Source organism: Mandrillus leucophaeus, unplaced genomic scaffold, assembly GCF_000951045.1.
Source record: "Mandrillus leucophaeus isolate KB7577 unplaced genomic scaffold, Mleu.le_1.0 Scaffold69, whole genome shotgun sequence".
In the NCBI taxonomy this organism is placed as follows: domain Eukaryota; kingdom Metazoa; phylum Chordata; class Mammalia; order Primates; family Cercopithecidae; genus Mandrillus; species Mandrillus leucophaeus.
The window spans coordinates 4,208,133-4,223,470 of NW_012107474.1; the positions used below are offsets into that span (position 1 = coordinate 4,208,133).

Below are 15,338 nucleotides of genomic sequence, written 5' to 3' on the forward strand. Positions count from 1 at the left end.
TGCATTTGAAATGTACTTCAGATTTGCTGTTGGGTAATTTTTTTTAAAAAGTTACTTTCTAAGAGGAAACTCGTGTAAAAAAGCAAGACATGAACCTGCAGGGAATTAGGCTGACGAGTGAAGAAAGCCAATTTCAAAAAACTAGGCGCTGCATGATTCCTGTATCTAAACATAATATTTCTGAAATAAAACAATTTTAGAAATAGAGGAAAGATTAGTGATGCCAGGGCTCCGGGCTGCGGCTGTAAAATCGCCACAGGAGGGGCCTGGTAGGGGTGGGTACGAGAAGCTACACAGATGATTACATTGTGTAAACCTAATACATGCAAAGGAAGACGAGTAAAACAGGGCAAAACTAATAAGATCGGTGACTGTATCAAAGTCAATATCCTGGCTGTGAGACTGTACTTTTTTTTGATAAAGTTTTGCAAAGTGATAGCACTGGGGGAAACTGGGCAAAGTGAATGATTTCTTCCAACGGCATGTGACTCCGCAATTAAGGGGAAAAAAAGCAAAGAAAAGCAGGGCAGCTGATGAGCACGTCGAGGCCCTTCTCACGCCCTGAACACCCAGGGGAGAGCGCAGTGACCCCGCGCGTCTATTCATCGGTCCGCAGTCACCCGGCGCTGGCAGGGAAGTGGGCGGGGCAGAGGGGCGGGGCGATCGACGGAAGTGACGTAACGGGGCGGGGCGCGCACCTGGGCACCTGGGCACCTGGGCGGCCGCGGCGGCGCTGGCTAGACGCGCGCGATGGAGGGCGACGGCGGGACCCCGTGGGCCCTGGGGCTGCTGCGCACCTTCGACGCGGGCGAGTTCACAGGCTGGGAGAAGGTGGGCTCGGGTGGCTTCGGGCAGGTGTACAAGGTGCGCCATGTCCACTGGAAGACCTGGCTCGCCATCAAGTGCTCGCCCAGCCTGCACGTCGACGACAGGTGAGCGGCCCGGGCGGGGCGCTGGGGCGGGCGAGGCCGGAGCCGGGGTCGGGGTGTCGGGTCCCGGGGTCCTGCCTCTCTCTCCCGAACTCACCCCTGGAGCAGCTTAGGGGGGTAAACCAATTGCCGGCGAGGCCGCGGGACTCCGGCAGTGACCACTCGGCCTGTCCCGGCCGGAGGGGCGCGGGGGCTTTGGCGAGCCCGGGCGCGATCGCGCACATCGGGGCCGGGTCAGGCGGCTCCTCGGGGGCTCCTCGGGGGCCGCGTCTGCCCGGACGTCCGAAGGCGCCCAGTCGTGCTTCCTGACACTCCCCGAATGGCCCCGGTTGTTTGGGGTCTCCAGCTCGCCTTGCGCCTCGGACCCGTGCCCTTGGGAGGCGCGTCCGGCCTGCCCGGGACCCACCGGGGAGTTGCGGTCTGCGCAGGGCTTAGAAAAATTGCTGTGTGGGCCTCTGGGCTTTGTGAGTGGAGTTAGCCTTCGTTCGACTTACTTAGTAATTTACGTTGGAACACAAATTGGTGTAAGACAGTAATTATTTCGGTCGGAAGCTTCGGCTTGGCTCGGGCGAGGTTTCCCGGGCGCCCGACGCTTGCGCGTTGGAACTCCAGGGCTCGGACCTGGCAGTGGGGTCCGGCATGGGGTCTGGGGTGTTGATCCGTCCACCCAGCCCCTTCTCGCCGCACACTCTCGTTTTAGCTGACTTAATTTCGAGACCGAACCGCTGGGGAAGGGCCTTGGGTTAATGCTCTGTGGCCGTGCCATGGGGCCCTCCTGCAACCCATTTTCTCTGTCCAAAAGTCAGAATGAAACCTGTCTGTACCTAGTACCTAGCAGGAGTGTTCAAGGTAACAAAGACGAATGGGAAGGACGCAGAGCCGCCCCTCTTAAATTCGGTGGGTCGATTGTCGTCTGTGCATAATTTGAGAGGTAGGGAGACTGTTCTTGACCAGCACCTCTTTGTTGTTGTAGATTTCACTGTTTACAGTTGATTTTGATGGTTTATATGTAAGGCTTAATTTAGCACATTTTAATTACTTATCCTTTAATGAAGCTTACATTCTACATGGAAGCTATGCTTGTATTTTACCTAGAGATTCCCTGGACACATACACTCAGAAGCGGCTACTTTTAAAAATACCATTTAGCCTTTGCTGCCTGGCAGACCTGGTTTTGAATGTTTGGCTGATTGAGTGATGGGGCCGCTAAGCCCCAGCTTTTCTGCAGAATCGTTGTGATGCTTGTGTCTGGGGTGGGAGCGCGTGCTGCAGCCCCATGTCGTGACTATGACGCCTCTGTGGATGAGAGACCCGTCCTCTCCCTTTGCATTTTCGTCCTTGGCTAGGAGACTACACAGCAGAGCTATTGGTGGCTTTTTGCCGTAACCTTCAAATGCAGTGTTTCTTGGAAACATCAATAGAGTGTCATCCAGTCACCACTAGTTCAAAGGTGAGATGCTGGCCCAGGCTGTGCACTTTTTCTCCCCTGCCCCAGATCCTGGGAACTTCTCAGGCCAGGAGGGGTGCTGTGGTTATTTTGATGAAATCCAAACCACTTTGAGTACCAGCCAGTGGTTAGGTTCTGAAAGGGAACCCTCTCCATAGGGGCATTCGTTTTCTCTCTTGGGGATGTGTGTCTGACAGTCTTGTAGTTGCAGCGAGTTTTAATCAGCGAAAATTTTAACACCACTTTCTTGTATTGGAAGAGCAAAGTAAACAAGCACCTCCCCAGACTGACTCACCAGCTCACATCCTTAGGATCTTCTGTTATTTCTAGCGACCAGTCCCTATATCTTGGGTGGCCTAGTTGGAGGGAGGCTTTCTACACTTGAGGCGGATCACTTAGGATATTGCATAGCTTGGTTGAAAAGTGTTTTGTACTTTAACTGGAAGCCTTTCCTGCCCTGCCCAAAGCAGACAGGTGGTGGCATGTCAGGTGGCTAGGTCGAGGTCAGCATCGCCTAGCAGGAAGCATTTCACCTGCTGTGCTCTCCTGGGCCTGGTAGAGCAGGTTGGGGCTTTGCCGTGTGCAGCAGTGGCTGATCTTTCTGAGAAGATGGTCAAACCCCGGCTGTTTGCGAAGTTGATTCCTTTAGGTTAATTATTAACTGTATTCGGCTTGAGGTTCTTGTTAGGAATGTACATCAGTCCTGCTGTGCCTTAAGGTAGTTGCTGTGTCATGTGCCCTGCCAAATTTCTCAGTGTTTTTCTGACGAGCTGCCTCCCACCCCAGCCCCTCATATTTGCAAGATGTTCCCTGAATTGGGAGATAGTATTTTCCTGGGGTCTTTGTGTGCAGCCCCCAGCCCTGTACCCCTTCTGCCTAAGTCTTGCTTCTCTTCTCGGAGGGACAGCCCCTCTCACCCCTGCCACATGGGTCTGAGCCTTTTCCAGGCTGCCTGGGGTCAATTATGGTCCTCACCACTTGTTGCATAGGAGCCACCACAGGTACAGGTGCAGGTGAGGCTGATTTTCACTGGTCAAGGCTGCTTGCCTCTCAAGGTAGTCTGGGGTCTCCTGGCTCCCTGCAGCTCCCCTGGGCCCCAGCCTTTAGCCACCCCTTGGCCACAGCACCTGCCCAAGACTTCTTTGATTAGCAGGCTGTGCCAGGCCATGTGAGCATGCTTTTCTATGCAAGAAAGGTCGGGGGGCTGCCTAGCCCCTAGACACTTGGCAGGGCTCCCAGGAGCTCCCAGGGCTCCTGGTAGTTCACAGGTGATACCCCATTGATCTGAGGTTCCCTTCGTCATGGGGCTTGGTGCCTCGGAGGGTCCTATGGGGTGGCTTTGGAGAGATAGCTGGCCTCCCTGGCTGACCCTCATTGTGGGGGGTCACAGGGCCTAGGTTGGGGTGTAGGGATGGGTGCTGTGACCAGTTTGGAGAGAATAAAGTGATCCCAAAGGCCCCGTTCTTCCCCTGCCAGCCCCCAGCGAAGGGGATGCTCAGAAGAAGCCAGTGCCTGCGGGGCGCCGGCTGGGAGCCACTCCTGCTCCTGCCACATTCAGCCCTGGCTGGTCAGGGCGAGCCTGAGCAAACCCCAGGTTTGTAACAACAGAGCTGACAATTGGACAAGCCCATTTCTTGTCAGTTTTAAAAATAGCCGTGTGGGAACCCCTCCGAGGCTCCCTGGGAACATAATTGGATTCGTGTGCAGAAGGCCTCACTGCGAGGCATCAGCTAACAGATGATGAAACACTTTTCCGGCTACATTTTCCCGAAGGTAGTTCCTAGGTTTCTCCTTAGGAGCTCTTTGTTACCTGAGCGGTCTCACCGCCTCCCCCACCTCCCTGCTTCTCACTTTTCCCTTCGTTTACTGCTTCTCCACTCGCACAAGACCACGTCCAGGGGTTGTTCTTTCCCCCTTTCCAGGTTGCGTGCTTCCAGGGGAAACCGCAGCTGGCCTGTTCCGCAGGTCTTTGGGGTTTCTGAGCCTGGAGAAGAACCCTGGGACTTTAGGAAGTTCCTTTTAGAAATGGTTGGTGTGATGATATTTCTCGTATTTCTTGCTACTCCAGTGCCCTCCCTAGGAGGGGGAAATACACTTTGGCTAGCCCTAAATGAGGAGAAACCCGAATTCATGTAAGTGCTACTCATCGTATCTTTAAAAAGTTGAACCACAAGTTAATCCTAATTAATGTCCAGAGATTTTTCATGTGGAACCCAAAACAGGGCCCAGGGGACTGTGGGGTGGGGGCTTTCCCTGTTCCTGCACGGAAGCAGAATTAGCAGCGCTTTCCTCAGCAGCGAAGGAGAGGGGAACAGGGCGCCACCCCCATGAACTATGCCTAAGCCTATCAGCGCTTGGAGCAAGGCACAGTTTTTAGGTTGTGTTTTAATTAACACCGGCGAGAGGGGGTTCTGGTCAACCCAGAAACGCTGACCTCACTGTCAACAGTAAGAAATGCGATTTGGAGACAGTGTGAACGTGACTATGTGATGTTCCGTGCTCCCTGGCCGCCACTCCAGCACCTAGGCTGGATTCGGCATCTTTCCATGTCTTAAAATAATGATAACAATAAATCTACAGTTCCTTTTGTGTGGTCATCAAAACAAGCCAGAAACACTGCTTAGAAGAAAAAATATATTTAAAAAAATAGTGCCATTGCTAAAAAGCAATTGGTGGGTTCTTTCTGTGCTCAGAGTACCTGAGCACTTCGTAACCTCCCTCCAGCAGAGAAGCCTCTTCCTGCAGCTTGCCAGGAGGCCCTTTCAGGCTTATTGAATTGCAAATGCCGCCGGGCGACACCTGACCCCAGAAGGGCTGGAGCTTCCTAAAGCCACTGGAGTTTCCCAGATGTCGCCTAGTGAGCACCTGAAGAGAGGCTGGAAGGAGGGGTCGTGTGGGTTTTGGCCAGTGGTTACTGGATGGTAAACAGTATGGAAAGTTCCTGAGGATATGCCGGTGCTTCTGAACGAAATCCATGCTGGTAGGCAAGAGAGCCGCTCCACCTCCACTCCTGGGCCTCAGATCTTCCACGGGGCGGTCCCGGGACCCCCTGCCTCAGCCGGAATCCTGTCTACCCCAAGCCAGTTTGGATCATGCTGTCACAGAGAAGACACTTTTGTCCACGGAAACAATGATTTTTTTTTCCAGGACAGCTGATTTTCCTCGAGGAAAATGTGTGGCCCGTGGAAGGGGGAAGTCGTGCTCGGCTCCCTTCAGGCAGTTGTGCAAAGATGGGTTGGACTCCGTTAGGAGATTCTAGCAGGGATCCGCTTTCGGGACCCAACCGGCAGCAGTGGCCCTTTTTTGTTTGTTGTTTCTTTTAAAGTAAGGTAAATGGGGTCTCTGTTCTGCAGATAGGGCCCGGGGCAGGGAGAGTAAAGTACTTGCTGAACTCGGTGCGCTGGGGAGGGGTGTGCTCTGCCGCCAGCCCGTAGCTGTTAGAGTTGCTAATGAGCTCGCTCTGCAATCAGAAGTCACCTGAGTTTTATGTATTAAGCCCTTGGGCAAAAAGAAGAAAACACTATTTGCAGAGTGGCTCAGAGCTTCCACTTAATAAGCTACTCAGCCTTCCTTTGATTGACTTTGTTCTCAGAATACGTGTTTGTTATCAGTCAGCTTTGGCTTAGAGAGTTCACACTCAGAATGTCTACTAAATGTAGAAAAATGACCCTTGTGAATGGCCAGCCTCTAAACACCTGAATTGTCATTTCCTCAAAACCCTCCGGCAAGGAGGGTGTGCCTCACAGGGTTGCACGGTGGATGTGGGTCTGAGTCCTGTGTAAGGACTTTGGCCCGCTCCCCCGGGCAGGGTGTCTGGAGGAGGGAGGCTGCACTGGTAGGGGAGGGGCGGCAAGCTGGCCACATTTGAATAATCGGAAACAGGCAAATCATAACTCTGATTCTTAACAAGACAGAAGACAGAAGCAGCAGCTGGTACCATGTCCCAGTCCGACAGTTTGGAAGTTAGCGGCTGTTGCTGGGGTGGAAGTTGTGCTTGTATTCCTTTAAGTAACAAATGAGGGCCTCAGCCAACCGGTGTTCCCAGAGGCGGAGAAAGGCCGGGAGCTGAGAGGTGTCATTTTCCTTCTTTGGTGACCGGTTTCATTTTAGCTGATGCTTGACATTGGCATCAGGCCCTCTTCCTTTTTTCCCAATGCTCATTGAGACTGGGAACTGGCTTGAGAGTCCCCCCATCCCTTGATGGGTCCCAGAGCCTGGCCCACGCCGGTGGCTGCAGGGAGAAGGATTTCCCCTGGAGGGAGGGAGCAGCCAACGGTATGCTGGTGATGGGGCAGCTTTCAGCTCGGCCCAGGGACCCCCACAGGCCAGCACTGCACACTGGTGGGCATCTTGTTTTCCATTAATTGGTCATTTAACCAGAGTGCTAGGAAAAGCAGGCCATGCTACCCTCCGTTTTGTCTCATAATAATTTCACATTCATTCCTGATACCTGCTTCACTTGTTCCCAAGGCCAGTGGGATTCTTTGCTCCTTGAGTGTATTCAGACACACTCTTGACCTGCCCACCTCCCACACCCTCCCAGCTGCTTCTCCTGGGGTGCTCCTACGTCCACCATGGGGGGCTGCCTAGCGACCCCTCGTACAGCTCCAGAGAGGTCACGTAAGCCTTTCTCCTCCACATGCAGTCAGTGGACCCGTCCGGCAGATTCTTCCTACGGAGTGTGTGTGCTCTGCTGGCTTCCCCTCTCCGCTCTGCCAAGCCCAAGGGGGTCCACAGTGACCGCTCTGCTTTGCTGGCCTCCCGGGTGCCCCTGGACTCTGTGCAGGTCTCAGCCTTCCCGACTCTCTCAGGGGCCCTTTCTGACGCTGACTTCTGACTTTGGGTCTCTCTTGATTCTCCATAGTTCCCTGGACCTTCCTTTCAAGAGGCTTAGATTTTTCAACCACACTTCTCTTTTGGGGGTAATTCTCCATCTTCTCCCTTAGAGGGTACACGTAAACCCCATGAAGACAGGAAAGGGACCTCCTGTCTTTAGTTCTGACATATAGTGGATTCCAGCGAGCGCTTGCCAGTACACAGAACTGCTTAAAATAAAGGTCAGGTGAGTGCTGGGGGTACTGAAGTGGTGATTCTGGACAGTAGTAGTTTGTTGGCTGAAAATGCACTCACTTGGTTTACATCAGGGTTATTAAACTTGGCACCACTGGCATTTGGGGCTGAGTAATTCTTAGCCTTGGGGCTGTCTTATGCATTGTAGCATGTTTGGTAGATCCTTCAGTTGTGACAACCAGAATCTTTCCAGACATTGCCCAGTGTTTCTCGGGGGGTGAAGTTGCCTCTAATTGAGAACCAGTGGGGCTATGCCCTGAGACGCAGAGCCCTAGCTGCAGGGCTCGCATTGTGGGGGGCAGACAGACTGAGATCTCCAAGCCTTTGGTACCTGTCCCATGTATGGGAATTTCCACAGCAGGAGCTAAACAGTAGGATTCCTGGGTTCCTGCTGGCCTTTCCTGCGGGGAAAGTGTTTTCACTACCGTAAGGGAAGCCTGGGAGGGGCTGAATCTCACAGGGGAGGTCAGATCATCAAGAAATGGATGCGTTCTGTTGGCACTGTTTTGTTTTGGATTCTCCAGCAGGCCAGGAAATGGGAGCCACTGAGTGATTTCCCAGCACCTGCTCCAGGGTTTGTCACTGGGAGGGGCAGGCCTGTGTCCAGGCTGCAGAAGAGCCCCCTGCTGTGGCAGCAGAGACTGGGTTATAGGCAGGGACTTGGGCTGGACTCTGGATTCTGGGGGAATTACCTGAGGGCCACCCCAGCCAGCTGCCTTGCGTGGCCTGTGTGTGGACATGGAGCTGCTGGGTTTCCTGCTCTAGGAGGTCAGATCTCTCCAAGTGTGGTTCTGAACGTTTCCTTTAGGGAGCTCATTATTATATTATTAGAAAGCAGATTGGCCGGGGACAGTGACTCATTCCTGTAATCCCAGCACTTTGGGAGCTGAGGCAGGCGAATCACTTGAGTCCAGGAGTTCAAGACCAGCCTGGCCAAGATAGCAAAACCCCATTTCTACTAAAAATACAGAAAATTAGCTGAATGTGGCACACCTGTAATCCTAGCTACTCTGGAGGCTGAGGCATGAGAATCACTTGAACCCGGGAGGTGGAGGTTGCAGTGAGCCAGGATGATGCCACTGCACTCCAGTCTGGGCAACAGAACGAGACTCTGTTTCAAAAAAAAAAAAAAAAAAAAAAAAAAAAGCAGATTTTCCAGCCCCAACCTGGAACACATTCTCAAGGAGCGAGGCCTGGGAACCAGCATTCCAGCCAGCTTCCTGGGTGCTTTCTACCATGTCTGTGTTTGGGACTGCTGACCTAGATCCTCCATGGCCAGCGTGCATCCTCGGATTCAGCCTCTTACCCTGAACGCATTCTGAGACTTTTGACCCATGACACTAATGCAGACCACTGCACTGGGATTCCAGTCTGTGAAAACACAGGCTGCACCAGGGAAGTGGCCTCAGACCAGAGGTTGGCAGACTTTCTCCACAACGGGCTACAGAGGCAACATTTTAGGCTTCGCAGGCCGCAGGGCCTCTGTGGCAAGGACTCCTCTCCCCTTTGAAGTGCAAAAGCAGCCACAGCCAGTATTTAAATGAATGGGTGAGACTTTCTTCCAGTAAAAGTTTATACAAACAAGGTGGCAGGCTGTGGGCAACCATTTGGCAGTTTCTCAAAATGTTACACATAGAATGTGACCAAGCGATTCTGCTCCTAGGTATATATCCGAAATAATTGAAAGCCAGGTCTCCAGGCGTTTGTCCCCCAATGTGTGCAGCTGTACAGCATTATCCACAAGAGCCAAAAGGTGGAAGTGGCCTGCACCCACGAACAGATGAACAAAGCGCAGTACATTTCATGCAGCGGAATATTATTCAGCCATGAAAAGGAAGTGTTCATATATGTTACAGCGTGAATAAACCCCGAAACATGCTTAATGAAGCAAGCCAGACACAGAAGGGCAAATTTTATATGCTTGCACATATATGAATTTGCCTAGAATGTAGAAAAGAGGTTACTGAGGATGGGGGTGAGGGAAGGAGTTACTGGTTAGTGGGTGCAGACTTTTTGTTGAGGTTGATGGAAAAGTTTTGGGTATAGATAGTAGTGATGGTTGTACCATATTGTGAATGTGTGTAATGCCAGGGAATTGTACACCTGTGAATGGCTAAAATAATTAATACTATGTTATGTCTATTTTACTACATTTTATCTCTCTCTCTCTATATATATATGTGTGCGTGTGTATGTATATAAAATTAGAATTTCCCTCCTTCTCACTTCTGATAACCCTGTGTTGCACAGGTACATTTCAGCAGCCTCAGGACAGAGATTCTGGAAAGCCCTGCATTAGTGATGTGACAGTAAAGTGTGCCCCGTGTGTGTGCACTTGAGGCATTTGCGCAGCCCTCTGGAGCCAGTCGTCTTCTGGCCAGGTTGCTGTTCTGTGTTTGTGGCTGAGTGACCACTGCATGTTCTTCATGCCTTTGAACTTTTTCAGGGAGCGCATGGAGCTTTTGGAAGAAGCCAAGAAGATGGAGATGGCCAAGTTTCGCTACATCCTGCCTGTGTACGGCATCTGCCGCGAACCTGTCGGCCTGGTCATGGAGTACATGGAGACGGGCTCCCTGGAAAAGCTGCTGGCCTCAGAGCCGTTGCCGTGGGATCTCCGGTTCCGCATCATCCACGAGACAGCGGTGGGCATGAACTTCCTGCACTGCATGGCCCCGCCACTCCTGCACCTGGACCTCAAGCCCGCGAACATCCTGCTGGATGCCCACTACCACGTCAAGGTGGGGAGCCGCACGGTGCCCGAGGGGGCTGGGCAGGGGGGGCCTGTGTCTTGGGGAGCAGGGCATCAAGCGGTGAAGCCCTGAGGTCAGGACACAGTCGGAAGAGGAGGCGGTTCTTCTTGGAGGAGAGAACTTGAAACCAAGGACTTTTGCAGCATGAGGACTCCAGGAGTCTAAGCTTGTCCTGGTCGGTATGAAAACCACACGCCGTGTAGCTGGAGGGTGGGCTTGGTGAACACGGGGGCTGTTCCCCCAAATCCTGGCATATGACTCATTCCGGAAAAAGATTGCGGGTTTGTGGGTTTTGGTCTTACGAAATCAGGTTAGAAATCAGCCCGTGGGCCAGGTGTGTCCTTGCGAGACCTCAGGCTGTGCAACGAAGGGACGCGTTTCCCTCAGTGTTTTCAGGAGCTCAGGGTGGTGGGAATGTGGGGGTTCTCTGCAGTGGGGTCCTCACAGTGCTGTGGAAACAGGCTGTGAGGAGGGTCTCGTTGCCTCTGTCTGCCCCTGCGTAGAGTGCGGAGGAGCAGCGTGCTGTATTAGTGCAAGGCCTGGGAGCTGGAGCTTGCTTTTGCTTTGCTGATTGGTTTTTGAAACACAGAAAAGTAAGAGGGATAATATAACTGAAAACCAGCGTTGCTGCTGGGCCTTGGCAGGTGTTAACATCATCACCTTTGCATCAGGGCTGTATTTCCTTGTATCTCCTGTGATGGCCTTCATGGCTAGGGTTGTACTGTCGTTGACATGTGGTGGTTACACCTGGCACGCTGTAGTTTTTCCCATGTGGTGACGTTCACATGCTCTTGGGAGGCCCAGGGTGATATGCTGGTCTACACGACACTGGTGTCTGCCCTGGGAGTGAGAAGGAGCCGAGAGCCATGTAATTCATGCAGGGGACAAGCAGAGGAGTCCCCGCCTGGCTTGGCTGTGCTACTATTCCTGGTGGCACAGCACTTCCAGGCCTCTCTGATGGCCTGACCATTAATTAGGATAGACCTGAATTCAGGGCCCACCCCTGCCCCTGAGCTCTTGGTGGGGATGGGAGTGGTGGCCCGTGTGGCATGTGCACGGCCGCTCCCTGTGCCCAGACTCTGCGGCCGAGTGCATCTGGCGTGCCTTGCTCAGCCAGGGCGGCGGTGAGGAGGTCAATTTTTCACTTTGGGCAGTAATTATAAGTTGTCTCTTAGGTGGGTGTTGCCCAGTAATAAGATTTCAGCTAGAAGATGAAGCACTGTCCTGCTAAGTGAAGTAGGAAGTTGAGATAATGGAGACAAAAATCAAGTGACTGGGCTTGAGTGGGCTCTAGGGTGGCTTCCCGCATCTGCTCATGTTCTGGGACCCCTGGGATTCCCGTTTCCTGTGACGGGCAGGGCTGGGCTTCACATGCAGACCCTCCATTCCCGCCAACATTTATGGGCTTGTTTCTAGGTAGCTCCGGCCCTGGGGCCCTAATGACTGGTAAGGTCTGCTGTGCAACATGCACTAAATACCAGAAGGGGCATGCCAGAGGCTTCACGTGCGGGAGCTGCCCTCCTCCTCAGAGCAGAGGTGCAGAGTGGACGGTGGCCTCTGGTTCTTGCTGAGTCTCGGCTCAGAGTGAGTAAATTAGCAGCCAGGATCGTCCAGCTGTAAGTCGTGGAGCGGAGACCTTGATTTCCACCTGGCCTGCCACTGTGCTTGACATGAAAGAAACCAAATGACCACTGCACGTAGCGGTCACTTGGGGGCAGAGTATGTGACTTGCAGGCAGGGCTCGGAGGCAGCCCTGTGGGAGGGGGTGGGAGTGCTACTGGGGCTGGGCCTTCACACAAGGTCCGGCTTTTCTGCACTCAGGAGTCGGGGGCAGGCAGCAGCAGAGCGTTTAGGTGAAGGAAACAGCCCAAGAGACGCAGGGAGAGCTCTGGGCTTTCTTGCAGGGGTAGCAGGCAGCAGGGCTTCCCTGTCTTTCAGGATGGCTGCAGCAGACAGATACTGCCTGGAACTGCTTTCTCAGGGAGGCTGCTGTCGAAGGCACACCAGGTGCTGGCCAGGAAGTGACGGACATCTCTGCCTGGCGCCCCTGGGACATCTTAAGGCTCTGTGTACCCTGACAGGCCGCAGGAAAGATTGCTTTTGTGTGACATCCTTCTTAATCAGGCATGTTAGTCACCATCAAGAAGCCCAAAAACAAACAGAAAAATGTATTTACATGACATACTTATTTTTTCTTAGAAATAGCTACTGGTGTGTAGAGGGCAGCAGGGAGAGTGTTGGGGTTCTAAGAGTCAGCACCTTTGTTCCTGAAGACAAAGTGTGAAAGCTCTGCATGGACTGGCCACTGGGCTTCTGGGCAGTCCTCAGTAGACAGTTACTCAATGCAGGAAAACTTTAATCTAGAATTCTGAAATTAGATCTTAAGTCGCCATTCCAGTCCTGCCATTTGCCTCTGGGATGGGCTACCTCGGTGCCCAGGGCTTGATTCAGACTGAAAATATCACAGCAACTGTCTGCTTCACAAAGTATATAAATATAAATAGTATATAAAGTAATAGTATCAAATTACTACTTGATGTTATTCAACATTAAATATACTAAATACCAATATTAAGATATTAGTTGGAATCAATTTCAAGTTAAAAATGAAATAACTTGGTTTAAAATCTCAGGCTGCATTTATATGTCCAGTTAGCCCAGAACAGACGCTTTTCAAAGGGTCACACGTGGGTCGCGTTCTGCTCTGTCTTTCTTTTAAAGGCAGCAAAGCCCCGGCAGGCCACTTTCTTAGTCTTGACAGCTGGACCTTGAAGTTGAAGGGCTGCGTGCTTGGGGGCAGCTGTGAGCCCTCAGCTCTTAGAGATGCAGAGTCAGGTGCTGCTGATAGTGTTTGTAAGTGTGGAGGCATTTGCTGGTCAGAGTGGATGCCACAGTGGCTCGCTGTTAAGGACACGGGGCAAGGGGCAGCTTGGGTGGGAACATGAGGAAGGGCGGAGGGGAAATGCAGCTGGCCCGGGGTCTGAGATGTGGAGGGAGGAGAACACAGAGAGTCAGCAACCCTCCCAGAATTCTCAATTCCGAGCTTGCATTTTGTTGCCAGAGGTTTTGCAGAGAATTGCTGCTTATTTTCTTTTCACCAAGTATAGTCTGAGTGGCTGGCTCTGTCCGACACAGAGAGGAGGAGAAAAGGCTGCAGGGCTGGGGAAGCACCAGGCTGGGATCTGTGCCCCAGTCCCTCTCATTTTTTCTTTTCTTTCTTTCTTTTTTTTTTTCCTAATGATCCCAGATGTCATTTAATTTTCACAACAAAGCTACAGGAAGGGTACTGTTATTGCCTCCTTTTATGAAAAAAGGAAACAGGCACAGAGAGGCTAATCGTCCAGGACCACAGAGCTACTAACTTGTACAGGCAAGATTAGAACAGTGAGTCTGATCCTTAACTAACCGTGAGAGGGTGATACTTTTTTCCTACATTCAGCCATACAGGGGGATGAAGTCCTAGAAATTGTGTGATGCTTTCGTTATTATTGTATTTTATTTTACTTTTCGTTCCGGGATACATGTGCAGGACGTGCTGGTTTGTTACATAGGTATATATGCGCCATGGTGGTTTGCTGCACCCATTAGCCATCTAGGTTATCATCTAGGTTTTAAGCCCCGCATGTATTAGGTGTTTGTCCTAATGTTCTCCCTCCCCTCTTCCCCTATGCACCGACAGGGCCCCGCATGTGATGTTCCCCTCCCTCTGTCCATGTGTTCTCATTGTTCAACCCATTTCTGAATTTGAAGGCTTTCAAGCCGCCAATCACTGTTGAACTGAAACTTCCTGTACTCGAGCTTATTTGGAGAGTTAGGACACGTTGTGTCCCAGTGTCCAGCTGCCGCCGAGGTTTGCACAATCGGGTGATGGCGTTCCTCTGGGGAGCTGACGCTTTCCCTGGGGTGCAGAGTGTGGCTCTCAAGGCGGTGCAGGCCTGAAGACCCTGGGAGAAATGGAAGTGGGAGGACATGAGAGCCGCTGGGGTCGGGGCCCTATCCTGGTGCTCCTAGGTGCAGACGAGGAGGGCCGGTCCCTGCTCACAGGCCTTCCCCCCACCTCCCTGCAGATGTGCTCAGGATCCCTGGAAGCCCGAGTCATGGGTCATAAATTCTCCCTGCTGTTTGGTGCTGATGACAGCAGCCCTATTGGTTCACCACATGGGCACGGCCAGCCCAGAATTAAGGCCTGACTCAGCCTCATTTCCTGTCACTCCATGGGTGTGTTCGAGAGGAGCTCAAGAGTTAATGAAAAGGATTTTTTAAAAAATCCATATGCCTTGAAGGAGAGTTGAAGGTGGCACTCCCCCTGGATCAAGAGTCCTACTAATGCTAATGACTTGTGGCTTCATCCCACACACGGTTTTCAGCAGCTTCAGAGGGGACTGAGTTACACTGGAGAGGGGAGGACAGTGGCAGGAAAGGGGATGTCCCTGAGAGAGGTCAGGCCGGGGGTCTGTGAAGTCTCCCCAGTGAGCTCCAAGGTCACCTTTGCCCGAGGGAGACCTGAGACCTGCCTCCCCCGAATGCGGACGCTAAGGGCATTCCTGGAGGAGCTGGTGGCTGGTGCTCCTTGGGGCCTGGGCCCTGCCAGCAGAGGTGTTTATCAGACCTTTGCTTGAACACATGTGTTTGAAGCAGCCAGCCAGTGTCTGATCACAAAACACTCCAGATGGACGGGGCTGCGAGGCGTGTGTGTTGTTTGCTTTAAAGTTCAAGCTTCTGAAGGTATGTTCCCCTTTAAAGGACTTGCAGCCACTTGCCCGCCAGCCTCCCCAGCTGGCAGGTTGCATAACCAGCTCCCTAGCTTCCCGAGGAGCAGACCTGATCTTTACATGTGTCTCTCTTTACCTGAACCCTCTAAGGCTTGCTTTTTTCCCTTTATGCCAGCTCAGCTGGCTGTCAACCACAGTGGCAAACATGACGCCTTACAGAAGGTGGATTCTAATTCTTCTTGAGTTCTGTCTCAGAGAACTCCTTCCTTACAGTACAGTTCTTTAACCTGCCCGTCAAATGTGCTGCTCCTATGCCTCCGGGCTTGCTTCTGCCCCAGAATCTGTCTCCCTGCCTGCCTGGGGCAGGGCTACCTGGAGAGGCACAGACTCCCTGCCTGCCTGGGGCAGGGCTACCTGGAGAGGCACAGAC

The 15,338-nt window shown here is 52.5% G+C and overlaps 1 protein-coding gene across 3 annotated transcripts in view; it reads left to right on the forward strand.

Moving 5' to 3' along the window:
* The first annotated feature begins 661 nt into the window (after positions 1–661).
* The window catches only part of RIPK4 (receptor-interacting serine-threonine kinase 4), a 26,827-nt gene continuing 12,150 nt past the window's right edge, over positions 662–15,338 (forward strand). Inside the window, exons 1-2 of one of the 3 annotated variants that reach the window (XM_012002588.1) lie at positions 662–932; positions 9,893–10,184. In XM_012002588.1, the coding sequence (XP_011857978.1) occupies positions 751–932; positions 9,893–10,184 (474 nt within the window). In that variant the 5' untranslated portion in view covers positions 662–750. Of the gene's footprint in view, positions 933–1,582; positions 1,779–1,819; positions 1,861–9,892; positions 10,185–15,338 lie in introns of those variants that run through there. The other 2 variants (XM_012002591.1, XM_012002589.1) reach the window with 2 other exon arrangements.